This window comes from Sus scrofa, chromosome X (assembly GCF_000003025.6).
Source record: "Sus scrofa isolate TJ Tabasco breed Duroc chromosome X, Sscrofa11.1, whole genome shotgun sequence".
NCBI lineage: Eukaryota > Metazoa > Chordata > Mammalia > Artiodactyla > Suidae > Sus > Sus scrofa.
In genome coordinates, this window is record NC_010461.5 from 49216515 (window position 1) to 49233092 (window position 16578).

The 16578-nt window shown below is 41.3% G+C and overlaps 1 protein-coding gene across 3 annotated transcripts in view; it reads left to right on the plus strand.

Moving 5' to 3' along the window:
• The window catches only part of LOC110257828 (negative regulator of P-body association), a 74031-nt gene extending 59638 nt beyond the window's left edge, over positions 1-14393 (plus strand). For all 3 annotated transcript variants that reach the window (XR_002340839.1, XM_021080581.1, XM_021080578.1), the window contains exon 2: positions 14139-14393. Coding sequence is in view for 1 of the 3 variants with exons in the window: in XM_021080578.1 (XP_020936237.1) it covers positions 14139-14146 (8 nt within the window). In the remaining 2 variants the exon portion in view is untranslated. The remainder of the gene's footprint in view (positions 1-14138) is intronic.

The following is a 16578-nucleotide window of genomic DNA, read 5'->3' on the forward strand; positions in this document are numbered from 1 at the left end:
TCTTCAAATATATTTTCCATTCCCTTATCTTTTTCTACTCCTTCTGGAATTCCTATTATGCGTAGATTGGCCCGCTTTATATTATCCCATAGGTCTCTTATATTGCTTTCCAGTGTTTTGATTCGGTTTTCTGTCTGTTGACCAGATTGAGTGATTTCCATTACTCTATCTTCCATATCACTGATTCGTTCTTCTGCATTATTCATTCTGGTTTTTACTGCCCTTAGTTCAGTTTGCATCTCTGCAAATGAATGTTCTAGTTTTTCTTGGGTCCTCCTTATCTTTCCTAGTTCCTTTCTGAGGGTATCTGCATTACTGTTCCTATCTTCTCTTCATTCCTTCAGTATTTTCAGTATTTCTCTTTTGCACTCCAGGTCTGTCAGACTGCCGAGATCTGTTTCATTGTTCACTGTTTTAGGTGAGTTCTCCTGTTGGTTTGACTGGGGGTGGTTTCTCAGCTTCTTCATCTTGCTTGTTGTTTTCTTTCTCCTGAGGGAGTTGTACTCTCCGTGATCGGGCAGTGTTTGCCTTGTCACTGCCGTGGAATGTTTCCTGAGGGCTGGTGTTGTTGGTCAATCTTTTTTGAGGCAGTGTGGCTTTTCTGGAGTGTTGATGGGGCTAACAGTGTTTCTTTGAAGCAAAGGAGGACTTCCTGAGGGTAGACAGGACTGAGAGGTCCACACCGCGATGGTAGCAGATTTCACTTGGTCATGCAGAGCTTGCTCTGGTGTTTTTAGGCTGTGGGGTTCTTGCAGGGGGTTGGCGGTGTTGGGCAGCTGCTCTTTAGGGGTGCATCACCCCCTGGGGGCTGGAGCAGCTATCTGGGTCACTGAGAACCTGAGAGGCTCTTCCCTAGGGCAGCCCAACTCAGAAGGACAGCCTGAGAATGTAGGCGGATCTTTTCACAGCCTGGGTGAGCTTGTTGCAGCTTTTCTGGGCTGCAGGGGGTCCTGCCTGCAGCTGGCAGTCCTATGCAGCTGGTCCACTAGAGCATCCCCTGGGGGCTTGGGCGGGTAGCAGGGCCACTGGAAACCGAAGAGGCTCCTCCCTGGGGCAACCCAACTCAGAAAAACCGTCGGAGAATTAGGCCGATCTATTCACAGCCTGGCTAAGCTTGTTCTAGCTTTTCCAGGCTGCAGGGCTTTTCTCGGGGGCTGGTGCTGTTTGGTGCTGCTCTGCGGAAGTGTAGCCCCTCCAAAGGGCAAGCAGGCCTGTGCAGGGACAGCCCCTGCGGTGGTAGGCTTCAGGCAATTGTTGAGGCCAGCCCTCCTGGATGGCAGGCAGCCCCAGGTCCGTGAGAGCGTAGGGCGTGGCGGGGGTGGGGGGAGGGGATGCACTGGGAAGCACAGTTTTCAGCTAGCTAGTGGGCCTGTAAGCTTGCTGTGGCGTGGGGGGTATTCTATGGGGACCCACCCCTTCTTCTCTCCCCTCCCCAGCACGGGCATAGACCAGGCTCTTCTCCCAGGTTCCCTCTGATGTGGCTTTCCCCTTCCCCACCCCTGAAATATTGCTCCTTTCCTCTGCGACAGCTTTGTTTTCTAGTCTCCCAGGCAGTCTCTGCCCTGTCAACTGGTTTCTAGACCTCCCAAGCAGTTTCCGCTCTGCCCCGCCCCCCTAGCCCGGGGACTAATCTCTGGAGCCGAGGTCTCAGTGCCCAGCCCCCACCCAGGTGGCGCCCCCCGGCCCTTTCTCGGGGACTAACCTTCTGCGATGAGGTCTCGGTGCCCAGCCCCCCTCCCAGGCGTCCCCCAGCCCTTTCTCAGGAATTAACCTTCGGAGGCGAGGTCTCGGTGCCCAGCCCCTACCCAGGCGTCCCCCGGCCCCCTCTCGGGGACTAACCTTCGGCGGCGAGGTCTCGGTGCCCAGGCCCCACCCGGCGTTCCCCGGCCCCCTCTCGGGGACTAACCTTCAGAGGCGAAGTCTCGGTGCCCAGCCCCCACCCAGGCGTCTGAATTTTTGGTGACTGTGCCCTTAGTTCAGATGGTCCGTTGGGTTCATGATCGGCTTTTCCGTACTCCAACTTACTGCTACACTCTTCTCTGCATCTGGAGATTCCTCCGGTTCGTTTGATCTTTCGCCCGGTAGGTGACTTTCCAGGGTGCGGGATCCCTTTCTCCTCCGCAGTTCCCTTTCGGGAGCCCCTGTCCCGCTTGGATTCACCTTCTCTCACTCTCCTCTTTTCTCCTGTTCTGCCCAATAATGTCACGATTTCTTGCCGTTATTGGAGTTTAGGTTCCTCTGCCAGCGATTGGTTGCTGTTCTGTGTGAGTCATTTCTTCTGTAGATGTGCTTTTTTTGTTGTGTTTGTGGGAGAGGGCGAGCGTGTCTTCCTACTCCTCCGCCATCTTGTCCTCTCTCCTGCATTTCTCTTATAATCAGCGATGTTGAGCATTTTTTCATGTGTTTGCTGGCCATCTGTATATCTTCTTTGGAGAAATGTCTATTCAGGTCTTTTGCTCATTTTTCCATGGATTGATTGGTTTTTTTGCTGTTGGGTTGTATAAGTTGTTTATATATTCTAGAGATTAAGCCCTTGTCAGTTGCATCATTTGAAACGATTTTCTCCCATTCTGTAAGTTGTCTTTTTGTTTTTGTTTTGGTTTCCTTTGCTGTGCACAAGCTTGTCAGTTTGATGAGGTCCCATGTGTTTCTTTTTGCTCTAGTTTCTATTGCTTTGGGAGACTGACCTGAGAAAATATTCACGATGCTAATGTCAGAGAGTGTTTAGCCTATGTTTTCTTCTAGGAGTTTGATGGTGTCCTGTCGTATATTTAAGTCTTTCAGCCATTTGGAGTTTATTTTTGTGCATGGTGTGAGGGTGTGTTCTAGTTTCATTGCTTTGCATACAGCTGTCCAGGTTTCCCAGCAATGCTTGCTGAATAGACTTTCTTTTTCCCATTTGATGTTCTTGCCTCCCTTGTCAAAGATTAATGGACCATATTGTCAGGGTTTATTTCCGGATTCTCTCTTCTGTTCCATTGGTCTGTCTGTCTGTTTTGATACTAGTACCACACTGTTTTGATGACTGTGGCTTTGTAGTATTTCTTGAAGTCTGGGAGAGTGATGCCTCCTGCTTGGTTTTTGTTCCTCAGGATTGCTTTGGCGATTCTGGGTCTTTTGTGGTTCCATATAAATGTTTGGATTGTTTGTTCTAGTTCTGTGAAAAATGTCATGGGTAATTTGATTGGGATTGCATTGAATCTGTAGATTGCTTTGGGTAGGATGGCCATTTTCACAATATTGATTTTTCCAATCCAGGAACATGGAATATCTTTCCATTTCTTTACATCTTCTTTGATTTCTTTGATTAAATTTTTAGAGTTCTCAGCATATAGGTCCTTTACCTCCTTGGTCAGGTGTATTCCGAGGTATTTGATTTTGTGAGGTGCAATTTTAAAAGGTATCGCATTTTTGTATTCCTTTTCTAATATTTCATTGCTGGTATACAGTAATGCAACTGACTTCTGAATATTAATCTTATATCCTGCTACTTTGCTGAATTTATTAATCAGTTCAAGGAGTTTTGGGGTTGAGTCCTTAGGGTTTTCTAGGTATAGTATCATGTCATCTGCATACAGTGACAGTTTGATCTCTTCTCTTCCTATATGGATGCCTTTTATTTCTTTTGTTTGTCGAATTGCTGTGGCTAGGACTTCCAAAACTATGTTGAAGAGCAGTGGTGAGAGTGGGCATCCCTGTCTTGTTCCAGATTTGAGTGGGAAGGCTTTCAGTTTTTCCCCATTGAGGATTATGGCTTTGATGATATTCAGGAATGTTCCCTCTATACCCACTTTGGCGAGGGTCTTGATCATGAATGGATGTTGGACTTTGTCAAATGCTTTTTCTGCGTCTATTGAGATGACCATATGATTTTTTGACTTCTTTTTTTTTGTCTTTTTGTCTTTTGTTGTTGTTGCTACTTCTTAGGCCGCTCCTGTGTCACATGGAGGTTCCCAGGCTAGGGGTTGAATTGGAGCCGTAGCCACCGGCCTACGCCAGAGCCACAGCAATGCGGGATCCGAGCCGCCTCTGCAACCCACACCACAGCTCACGGCAATGCCGGATCGTCAACCCACTGAGCAAGGGCAGGGACCAAACCCGCAACCTCATGGTTCCTAGTCGGACCCGTAAACCACCGCACCACAACGGGAACTCCTGACTTTTCTTTTGTTAATGTGGTGTATGATGCTGATTGATTTGCATATGTTGATCCATCCTTGTGAACCTGGGATGAACCCAACCTGGTCATGGTGTATAATTTTTTTTGGTATATTGTTGGTTTCGGTTGGCTAAGATTTTGTTGAGAATTTTTGCATCTATATTCATCAATGATATTGGGCGATAGTTTTCTTTTTTGGTGGTATCTCTGCCTGGTTTTGGAATGAGGGTGATGGTGTCCTCATAGAATGTCTTTGGGAGTATTCCTTCTTCTTCAACCTTTTGAAAGAGTTTAAGGAGAATGGGCACCAATTCCTCTTTATATGTTTGATAGAATTCACCTGTGAAGCCATCTGGTCCTGGACTTTAATTTGTAGGGAGTGATTTTATGACCTCTTCAATTTCATTTCTAGTGATGGGTCTGTTCAGTTGGTCTGTTTCTGCTTGATTCAGTTTTGGCAGGCTGTAAGATTCTAGAAAATTGTCCATTTCTTCCAGATTGTCAAACGTGTTGCCATACAGTTGTTCATAGTATTCTCTTATGGTTTTTTGTATTTCTGCTGTATCCGTTGTGATTTCTCCTTTTTCATTTCTAATTTTGGTGATTTGGGTTCTTTCTCTCCTCTTTTTAGTGAGTCTGGCCAGGGGTTTGTCAATTTTGTTCACCTTTTCAAAGATCCAGCTCTTGGTTTTATTAATTTTCTCTATTGTTTTTTGAGTCTCTATTTTATTGATTTCTTCTTTGATCTTTATAATTTCCTTCCTTCTGCTGACTTTAGGACTTTTTTGTTCTTCTTTTTCTAATTCGTTTAGGTGGAGGGTTAAGTTGTCCATTTGGGATCTTTCTTCTTTTTTGAGAAAGGCCTGGATTGCTATAAATTTCCCTCTGAGCACTGCTTTCGCAGCATCCCATAGATTTTGAGAGGTTGTGTCTTCATTATCATTTGTTTCAAGGTAGTTTTTAATTTCCTTCTTGATTTCCTCATTGACCCATTGGTTTTTTAGTAGCATGTTGTTGAGTCTCCATGGAGTAGGTTTTTTCTCTTTCCTTTTCCCATGGTTGATTTCTAATTTCATGGCATTGTGGTCAGAGAAGATACTTGAGATAATTTCTACGCTCCTAAATTTATTGAGGTTAGCTTTGTGTCCCAATATGTGGTCGATTCTTGAGAATGTTCCATGAGCATTTGAGAAGAATGTGTATTCTGCTTTTTTTGGATGTAGTGTCCTGAAGATATCAATTAAGTCTAACTTTTCTATTGTTTCCTTTAGGATCTCTGTTGCTTTATTGGTTTTCTGTCTAGAGGATCTGTCCATTGATGTGAGGGGGGTATTAAGGTCTCCTACTATGATTGTATTCTCATCAATATCCCCCTGTATGTCTGTCAATATTTGCTGTATGTACGTGGGTGCTCCTATATTTGGGGCATATATGTTGACGATAGTAACATCCTCTCCTTGGATGGATCCCGTAATCGCTAAGTAGTGTCCTTCTTTGTCTTTCTTTATGTCTTTTGTTTTATTTTATTTACTTTTTGTGTCTTTTTGCTATTTCTTCGGGCCGCTTCCGCGGCATATGGAGGTTCCCAGGCTATGGGTCTAATCGGAGCTGTAGCCACCAGCCTACACCAGAGCCACAGCAACGCAGGATCCGAGCCGCGTCTGCAACCTACACCACAGCTCACGGTAACGGCAGATCATTAACCCACTGAGCAAGGGCTGGGACCGAACCCACAACCTCATGGTTCCTAGTCGGATTCGTTAGCCACTGCGCCATGACAGGAACTCCTATGTCTTTTGTTTTAAAGTCTATTTTATCTGATATGAGTGTTGCGACTCCTGCTTTTCTGTCATGTCTATTGGCTTGAAGTATTTTTCCCCACCCCTTCATATTCAATCGATATGTATCCTTTGTCCTAAGGTGAGTTTCCTGTAGGCAGCATATTGAAGGTTTTTGCCTTTTTATCCACTCAGCCACTCTGTGTCTTTTGATTGGGGCATTCAGTCCATTGACATTTAAGGTGACAATTGATAGATGATTATTTATTGCCATTTGAACCTCGTGTTCCAGTTGATTCTATGGTTCTCCATTCTTCCTTTCTTTTTGGTTGGATGGTCTCCTGTTATTATCTGCTTGAGTGTATTTTTTTTTCATTTTTTGCAGATGCAATATTTGGTTTTGGCTTGTGCTTGCCCTGTTCTTTAAGTATGCTAACCCCTTCCCATAATTGTGTGTTTTAGCCTGATGGTCCTGTAAGTTCAAACACTTCATTACTATATTAAAATTAAGAAGAGAAACGTGCAAACAAACAAACAAAAAATGTTATTTACTTCCTAAAATCCATTGCCCACATTTTATGGTTTTGATGACTCTTTTTTATTTTTTGCTTTTTAATTTTATTTTGTTTGAAGCATGTTCACGTTTAAATCTGTATGCTGGCTTATTTGAGTGACTGCTCTCTGATTGCGGTTTCCTCAGTCCTAGTTCTTCCTCTTCTTCTTTTTTTTTCTTTTCTTTTTTCTTCCCTTTCCTTCCTTTCTTTTTGGTTTAGAGGAGCCCTTTCAATATTTCCTTGAACCTGGGTTTTGTGTTGCTGTATTCTTTAAGTTTTTGTTTGTTGGAAAAAATTCTTATTTCCCCTTCTATTTGAAATGATATTCTTGCTGGATAGAGTATTCTAGGTTGCATATTTTTTCCTTTGAGCACTTTAAATATCTCTTGCCATTCCCTCCTGGTCTGTAGTGTTTCTGTAGAGAAATCAGCTGATAAACTTATGGGGGTTCCCTTGTAGGTAACATTCTGTTTTTCTCTTGCTGCCTTTAGGATCCTCTCCTTATCACTAACTTTTGCCATTTTTATTATGATGTGTCTTGGTGTGGGTCCGTTTGGGTTCAGTTTGTTTGGGGCCCTCTGTGCTTCTTGTATCTTGAATCCAGTGTCCTTTAGATTTGGGAACTTTCCAGCGATAATTTCTTCAAATATATTTTCCATTCCCTTATCTTTTTCTACTCCTTCTGGAATTCCTATTATGTGTAGATTGGCCCGTTTTATATTATCCCATAGGTCTCTTATATTGCTTTCCAGTGTTTTGATTCGGTTTTCTGTCTGTTGACCGGATTGAGTGATTGCCATTATTCTATCTTCCATATCACTGATTCGTTCTTCTGCATTATTCATTCTGGTTTTTACTGCCCTTAGTTCAGTTTGCATCTCTGCAAATGAATGTTCTAGTTTTTCTTGGGTCCTCCTTATCTTTTCTAGCTCCTTTCTGAGGGTATCTGCATTACTGTTCCTATCTTCTCTTCATTCCTTCAGTATTTTCAGTATTTCTCTTTTGCACTCCAGGTCTGTCAGACTGCCGAGATCTGTTTCATTGTTCACTGTTTTAGGTGAGTTCTCCTGTTGGTTTGACTGGGGGTGGTTTCTCAGCTTCTTCATCTTGCTTGTTGTTTTCTTTCTCCTGAGGGAGTTGTACTCTCCGTGATCGGGCAGTGTTTGCCTTGTCACTGCCGTGGAATGTTTCCTGAGGGCTGGCGTTGTTGGTCAATCTTTTTTGAGGCAGTGTGGCTTTTCTGGAGTGTTGATGGGGCTAACAGTGTTTCTTTGAAGCAAAGGAGGACTTCCTGAGGGCAGACTGGACTGAGAGGTCCACACCGCGATGGTAGCAGATTTCACTTGGTCATGCAGAGCTTGCTCTGGTGTTTTTAGGCTGTGGGGTGCTTTCAGGGGGTTGTTGGTGTTGGGCAGCTGTTCCTCAGGAGTGCAGCACCCCCTGAGGGCTGGAGAAGCTGTCTGGGTCACTGAGAACCTAAGAGGCTCTTCCCTAGGGCAGCCCACCTCAGAAGGTTGGCCTGAGAATGTAGGTGGTTCTTTTCACAGTCTGGCCAAGCTTGTTGCAGCTTTTAGGGGCTGCAGGTGCTCCTCCAGGGAGCTGGTGGTGCTGAGCAGCTATTCCACGGGAGTGGGGCCCCCCTGAGGGCTTGGACGCATAGCAGAGCCACTGAAAACCCAAGGGGCTCCTCCCCGGGGCAACCCGACTCAGAAAAACCGTCGGAGAATTAGGCAGATCTATTCACAGCGTGGCTAGGCTTGTTGCTAGCTTTTCTGGGCTGCAGGCCTTTTCCAGGGGGCTGGTGGTGTTTCGTGCTGCTCTGCGGAAGTGTAGCCCCTCCAAAGGGCAAGCAGGCCTGTGGAGGGACAGCCCCTGCGGTGGTAGGCTTCAGGCAATTGTTGAGGCCAGCCCTCCTGGATGGCAGGCAGCCCCAGGTCCCGCGCCGCCCCACCTCCCCAGCCCGTTCTTGAGGACTAACCTCTGGAGCCGAGGAGTCGGTGCCCAGCCCCCACCCAGGCGTCTCAATTTTTGGTGACTGTGCCCGTAGTTCAGATAGTCTGTTTGGTTCTTGATTGGCTTTTCAGTACTCCAACTTCCTGCTACACTCTTCTCTGCATCTGGAGATTCCTCCGGTTCGTTTGATCTTTCCCCCGAGTAGGTGACTTTCCAGGGTGCGGGATCCCTTTCTCCTCCACAGTTCCCTTTCGGGAGCACCCGTCCCACTCGGATTCACCTTCTCTCACTCTCCTCTTTTCTCCCATTCTGCCCAGTAATGTCGTGAACTTCTTGCTGTTATTGGAGTTTAGGTTCTTCTGCCAGCGATTGGTTGCTGTTCTGTGTGAGTCATTTATTCTGTAGATGTGCTTTTTTTGTTGTGTTTGTGGGAGAGGGCGAGCATATCCCCCTACTCCTCTGCCATCTTATCTTCTCTCCCAGTCTTGGATATTTTAAATAGTGCTGCAGTGTACAAGGGCATGCATCTATCTTTTCAAATTATGGTTTTCTTTGTATAGATGCCCAGAAATGGGATTGTTGGATCATTTATTTGTTCTATATTTAGTTTTTTGGGGGGGCTTATCTTTATACTGTTTGCCATAGTAGCCATACGAATTTACATTCCCACCACCAGTGTAGTAGGGTTCCTTTTTCTCCACACCCTTTCTAGCACTTATTTTTGTAGACTTTTGGATGATGGCCATTCTGGCTGGTATATGGTGGTACCTCATAAGAGTATTGATTTGCATTTCTCTAATAATTAAAGATGTTGAGCATCTTTTCATGTGTTTTTTGCCATCTGGGTGTCATCTTTGGAGAAATGTCTATTTAAGTCATCTTATCATTTTTTAATTTTTTTTATATTGAGCTCTGAGTTGTTCGCAGATTTTGGAGATTAATCCCTTGTCAGTTGCTTCATTTGCAAACATTTTCTCTCATGCTATGGGTTGTCTTTTTTTTTTAATGGTTTCTTTTGCTGTGAAAAAACCGTCTAAGTTTAATTAGGTCCCATTTGTTTATTTTTGTTTTATTCATCATTATTCTAGGAGGTGGAACAAAGAAGATATTGCTCTGGTTTATATTGGAGAGAGTTCTGACTGTTTTCCTCTAAGAGTTTTATAGTATCTAGCCTTATGTTTAGGACTTTAATCCATTTTGAATTTATTTTTCAAAATAAATGAATGGTTTTAGTGACTGTTCTAATTTCATTCTTTTATGTGTAGCTGTCCAATTTTCCCAGAACCACTTATTGAAGAAACTGTCTTATCTCCATTGTATATTCTTGTCTTCTTTGTCATATATTAGTTGACCATAGGTGCTTGGTTTTATTTCTGAGCTTTCTATCCAGGTTCACTGATCTACATCTCTTGTGCCAATGCCATACTGTTTTGATGAGTGTAGCTTTGTAGTATAGCCTGAAGCTAGGTAGCCTGATTCTTCCAGCTGTTTTCCTTTCTCAAGATCACTTTGTCTACTCAGAGTCATTCTAATTCTGTTGAAAATGCCGTTGATAATTTAATAGGAATTGCACTGAATCTGTAGATTTCCTTTTATAGTATAGTCATTTTGATGATATTGATTCTTCCAGTCCATGAATGTGGTCTATCTTTCCATTTGTTTTTGTCGTCTTCAATTTCTTGTAATAGTTTTCAGAGTGTAGGTCTTTTGTCTCATTAGGTAGGTTTATTCCTAGGTTTTTTATTTTTTAATTTTTTGATGCTATGATAAATATGATTGTTTCCTTAACTTCTCTTCCTGATCTTTTGTTGTTAGCATATAAGAATATGAGAGTTTTGTGTGTTACTTCAATTTTACTGAATTCATTGATGAGCTCTAGTAGTTTTCTGGTAGCTTTTTTAGAGTTTTCTATGTATCATATCATATGTAAACAGTGACAGATTCAATTCTTCTTTTCCAATTTCGATTCCTTTTATTTCTTTTTCTTCTGGTTGCTGTAGCTAGGACTTCCAAAACTATGTTGAATAAAGGTGGTGAGAGTGGAATTCTTGTCTTGTTTCTGATCTTTGTGGAAATTCTTTCAGCTTTTCACCATTGAGGATGGTGTTGGCTGTCAGTTTGTTGTATATGCCATGCCACTTTTTTCTGGCCTGTAACATTTCTGCAAAAAAAATCAGCTGATAATCATATGGGCATTCCCTTGCATATGACTCTTTTTTATTCTTGCTACCTTTAGAATTATTTCTTTACCTTTAGCTATTTTAATTATAATACATTGTGGTATGGATCTCTTTGGGAATCAGCCTTATTTGGGACCCACTGTTCTTCCTATACCTGGATATCTTCCCTTCTTCAGACTTGGGAAGTTTTCAACCCAATTTTTGAAAAGAATTTTTACTCCCTTCTCTCATTCTTCTTTTGTGACCCCTATTAAGCAAATATCTGTATGCTTGATGTTATCCCAAAGATCCCTTAAACAGTTTTCATTTTTTAATATTTGTTTTTATCTTTGCTTTCCTGCTGGCAATTTTCTTTATCCTATTCTTCAGATCACTTATGTATTCTTCTGTATCTCAGTCTGTTTTCCATTCCCTCTAGAGTGTTTTTCATTTCAGTTATTTTACTCTTCTATTTCCTTGTTAAATTTTTCACTGCTTTCATCTATTCTTTTCTTTTATTACATATTTTTTGTCTTTCTAAGCCCTCACCCACAGCATATGGAAGTTCCCAGGCTAGGGGTCCAATCGGAGCTATACCTGCTGGCCTATACCACAGCCACAACAATGCCAGATTCGAGCCAAGTCTGTGGCCTACACCACAGCTCACAGAAACACTGGATCCTTAACCCACTGAGTGAGGCCAGGGATCGAAACTGCAACCTCATCGTTCCTAGTCAGATTTGTTAACCATTGAGCCATGACGGGAACTCCCCTCTATTCTTTTACATAATTCAGCTAGCATTCTTATTACTAATGCTTTGGATTTTTAAAATCTAATATATTGTTTATTTCTTCTTTATTAGTTGTTTTTCTCAGAAGTTTTCTCTTTCTCTTTCAATTAAGAAAAAATCCTCTGTCTTCTCAGCTTGGTACATTTTCTCTGTCTCTATAAAATTAGGTAAAACTGTTACTTATGGTAGCCTTGAAGTGGTGTCCTTCTTTGTGAGCATCCCTACACAGTCTTATATGCCCAGTGGCTTTGGTGGTAGAGCTGGATTTGATGTGAACACAAGTCACATCTTTCCTCAAAATGTGCTAGCCACCATGGTAGGAGGTGCACCTGGAGATTTGGGGGCTAGGGTCAAAGGCAGGTGTTAGGAGGGGCTTCCCCTCTTGTCATTGACTATCATTAACCTGTTGGGGGTCAAGTCAGGTATCAGGTTTCTGGAGCAAAAGGCTTGAGGGTCGAGTCTGAGTAGGCTCAGTTCCCTTTAAGTGTATGCTCTCCCACTTCCCAACCCTGGCACACTTGCCTGAGTGGAGCAGTTTTGGAGCAGTAGGAGTTAGTGTGGATATTGGGCAAGGGTCAGTGTACAGGATGTGGCAGTCTGGCTGCCATCAGATATCTGGTCTGTCTCTGATGTGCTGCTTGTGCTATGAGTAACAATGGCTGCCTAGTCCCTGCTCAGACACCACTTAGGGTTTACACCACCACAGCATCTCATGGCTGAACTTTTTCCAGCTACCCTCACTCTAGTGTGGAACTGCAATATGAGGCAAAGGGGGCTAGAGTGTTCACTTGGCTCAGGCTCTTGCACACACCTTGGTGGTCTCAGGGAATGAGTCAGCCAGCTATATGGTTTCAAGCCACTCTTTCCACCTATTTTGGGAGCAAGCAAGCATTCAAGAACTCCTCTAAACAGAATCTCAACTTTCTACAGCCCTCTTGTTAGCCCCACCAACCCTCCAACCGGTCAAGAGTGCTTAACTTGTCTTTTTCATACTCCAGGGCTAGGTTACCCAATAATGTGGTTCAAACTTCTCACTCCTCATGGAGAGTCTATTCCCCCATAATCTTCTTTTTCCTCTTAGTTTTCTACCAGGGGCTCAGGTCCCAATCTGATTGCTTCTTTTCCTTTCCTATCCAAAGAAATTGAAGATGACAAAAACAAATGGAAAGATAGACCACATTCTTGGATTGGAAGAATCAATATCATCAAAATAACTATACTACCAAAGGAAATCTACAGATTCAGTGCAATTCCTATTAAATTATCAATGGCATTTTCAACAGAACTAGAATAATTAAAAAAAAACTTTATAATTTGTATGGAAACACAAAAGACTCTGAATAGCCAAAGACTATCTTCTTTTTCCTCCGAGTTTTCTCCCAGGGGTTCAGGTCCCAATATGATTGCTTTTTTCCCTTTCCTATCCAGTTCTGCATGTATGTTTCTTATAGCCTTAGCTGTACAGGAATCTTTCTGCTAGTCTCCAGTTAGTATTTTTTTAGTGATACTTGTTCCACTTGTAGATGTAATTTTGATGTGTTCATGAAGGTAGATGAGTTCTACCTCCTCCTGCTCTACCTTCTTTATTTGCAACCCTAAAACATTTTTATATATAATACAAGATCACAAATAACTTGATAGAAAAATGGTCAACAAATAGACATTTCAGAGAAGACAGAATATAATGATAATCAGTTAACTCCATTATTAGTGATCAAAATATAATTCAAGATACCATTTTTAGCCTATCATATTTACAACAATAAAAAAATCTAAATAATCTTTGACTTTAGGAAGGATGTGACAAAGTATAAACAACCTATGAGAGTGTATATTTTTATAGTATTTTAGTAAGATTAAAACTTTTAAGTGTGCACTCTTTGACACATATTTAATTTATGGAGCCTACTGAAAAACTGTTACATATGAATATACATTTTTATTATAAAGAAAAGTTGCCTTTTAACAGATAAATGACTAAATAAATTATTGTGTCATGCAATGTAATACTGTGGGGATGTTGAAATACTGGGTTAGATTTATTTTAATACGGAAAAATAATTAAGCTATTTTATTAAGTGGGTTAAAACAAATTGCAGAATTGTATGTATGGATGATCTAATTTATATTCAAAACCTTTTTTTCTGAAATTTTGTATTACTGTAAGTACTATTTGTGTGTACTTTAAATGCATATAAAAAGGTATAGAAAGAACTGATACTTGTGGTTTCTTTTGGAGATAGAACTGATGAAAAGTAGAAGTTTGATGTTGCAAGAGTAATTTTTTTCTATGTTGTTTATATTATGTACAGTTCATTTATAGTCATGTATTATTTGTGTAAATAAATACAGATTTTCTGGAGAATATAAGAATGTGTTGAGGGGTAGTGGGGACACAATGGGGACAGTTGATCAATTATGTAAGTCTAGGAAAAATATGAAACACAGAGGTAGACATCCCAGAACTTCTCTCAGGAAAAAATGCCCTGGGTGATGGAAACATCTGGTCTGTGTGTCTTCATTGTGCAGGCAAATACATCAGGTATAAAGCAAGATGACAGTTACAAGCGTCCTATGACTTTGATTTAATATTTTGGAAGAATTGCTGTAATAATTTTGCTTCTCTTGTAATCTGTCTATAAGGGAAATTGAGGCGATAACTTCTCAAGAGATATCTCTGATCTGTATAATTGTATTTATCAATATAAATGAATAAATCATCCTTATTTTTTAATATCTTTCAGTGCTATGATACAATAAGCAAAATTTCATCTCCTGAATTTGGATGAATTCTGGGACATGACCAATATCAGGCCATAGACCTCTAAGATTGAAGACCCAGGCCTGGATCATGGTGAACTCACCAAAGCAAATAATGCCTGTGAGATGGTCCTGCAGCAGACAATTAAATTTCTCTTTTGGTGATACTCATTCCTTGATGTATAACTTTGAATTCCTGTAATTCCATTAAGGTTCCAATAAAATTCTTTTTTCTCATTGCTGTTAGTTTTATATGACTGCTATCTAGTAAATTGTGAATTTTCAGTAAATGTTTCATAATAATTCCAAATACAAAATATTACTAAAATTTCTCTCAAAATAGGACCTTCTTTCTACAAATGGCCATTCACTCATTCTTATTTTTTAGCTTTTTTAATTTTTTTTTTATTTTGCCACTGTACAGCAAGGGGATCAAGTTATCCTTACATGTATACATTACAATTACATTTTTTCCACCACCCCTTGTTCTGTTGTAACATGAGTATCTACACTAAGTTCCCAATGCTACTCAGCAGGATCTCCTTGTAAATCTATTCTAAGTTGTGTCTGATAAGCCCAAGCTCCCGATCCCTCCCACTCCCTCCCCCTCCCATCAGGCAGCCACAAGTCTCTTCTCCAAATCCATGATTTTCTTTTCTGAGGAGATGTTCATTTGTGCTGGATATTAGATTCCAGTTATAAGCGATATCATATAGTATCTGTCTTTGTCTTTCTGGCTCATTTCACTCAGGATGAGAGTCTCTAGTTCCATCCATGTTGCTGCAAATGGCATTATGTCATTCTTTTTATGGCTGAGTAGTATTCCATTGTGTATGTATACACCACATCTTCCAAATCCCATCATCTGTTGATGGACATTTGGGTTGTTTCCATGTCCTGGCTATTGTGAATAGGGCTGCAATGAACATGTGGGTGCATGTGTCTCTTTTAAGTAGAGTTTTGTCCGGATAGATGCCCAAGAGTGGGATTGCGGGGTCATATGGAAGTTCTATGTGTAGATTTCTAAGGTATCTCCAAACTGTTCTCCATAGTGGCTGTACCAGTTGACATTCCCACCAGCAGTGCAGGAGGGTTCCCTTTTCTCCACAGCCCCTCCAGCACTTGTTATTTGTGGACTCATTAATGGCGGCCATTCTGACTGGTGTGAGGTGGTATCTCATGGTAGTTTTGATTTGCATTTCTCTTATAATCAGCGATGTTGAGCATTTTTTCATGTGTTTGCTGGCCATCTGTATATCTTCTTTGGAGAAATGTCTATTCAGGTCTTTTGCCCATTTTTCCATGGATTGATTGGCTCTTTTGCTTTTGGGTTGTATAAGTTGTTTATATATTCTAGAGATTAAGCCCTTGTCGGTTGCATCATTTGAAACGATTTTCTCCCATTCTGTAAGTTGTCTTTTTGTTTTCTTTTGGGTTTCCTTTGCTGTGCACAAGCTTTTCAGTTTGATGAGGTCCCATTTGTTTATTTTGCTCTAGTTTCTATTGCTTTGGGAGACCGACCTGAGAAAATATTCATGAGGTTGATGTCAGAGAGTGTTTTGCCTATGTTTTCTTCGAGGATTTTGATGGTGTCCTGTCGTATATTTAAGTCTTTCAGCCATTTTGAGTTTCTTTTTGTGCATGGTGTGAGGGTGTGTTCTAGTTTCTTTGCTTTGCATGCAGTTGTCCAGGTTTCCCAGCAATTCCTGCTGAGTAGACTTTCTTTTTCCCATTTTATGTTCTTGCCTCCCTTGTCAAAGATTAATTGACCATAGGTGTCAGGGTTTATTTTTGGGTTCTCTCTTCTGTTCCATTGGTGTCTGTCTGTTTTGATACCAGTACCACACTGTTTTGATGACTGTGGCTTGTAGTATTTCTTGAAGTCTGGGAGAGTGATGCCTCCTGCTTGGTTTTTGTTTCTCAGGATTGCTTTCGCGACTCTGGGTCTTTTGTGGTTCCCTATAAATGTTTGGATTGTTTGTTCTAGTTCTGTGAAAAATGTCATGGGTAATTTGATAGGGATTGCATTGAATCTGTAGATTGCTTTGGGTAGTATGGCCATTTTTACAATATTGATTTTCCAATCCAGGAACATGGAATATCATTCTTTATTGTGTGAAAATATCAGGAAAGTGGGATTGGGGTGGGGTGACAAATTAAAAAATATGAAAAATAATTGTCAACACACTCTTTACTGTCAAATTTTCTATGCTGTATATCTGATCTTTGGTATGCCTTATTCTTCATCTTAACTGCTTTCCTCATTGAGATGGCTGCTGTGCTTGTTGCTTTCTATTTTCTATTTAACTTCTAAAACACTTAATATTAAGTAGAGCATCATAATTAACAGCATTAATGAGAATTATGATAAAAAATAGAAGGAGAATGGAAAACGTCAGTCAGCAATGTTTAATATATCACATA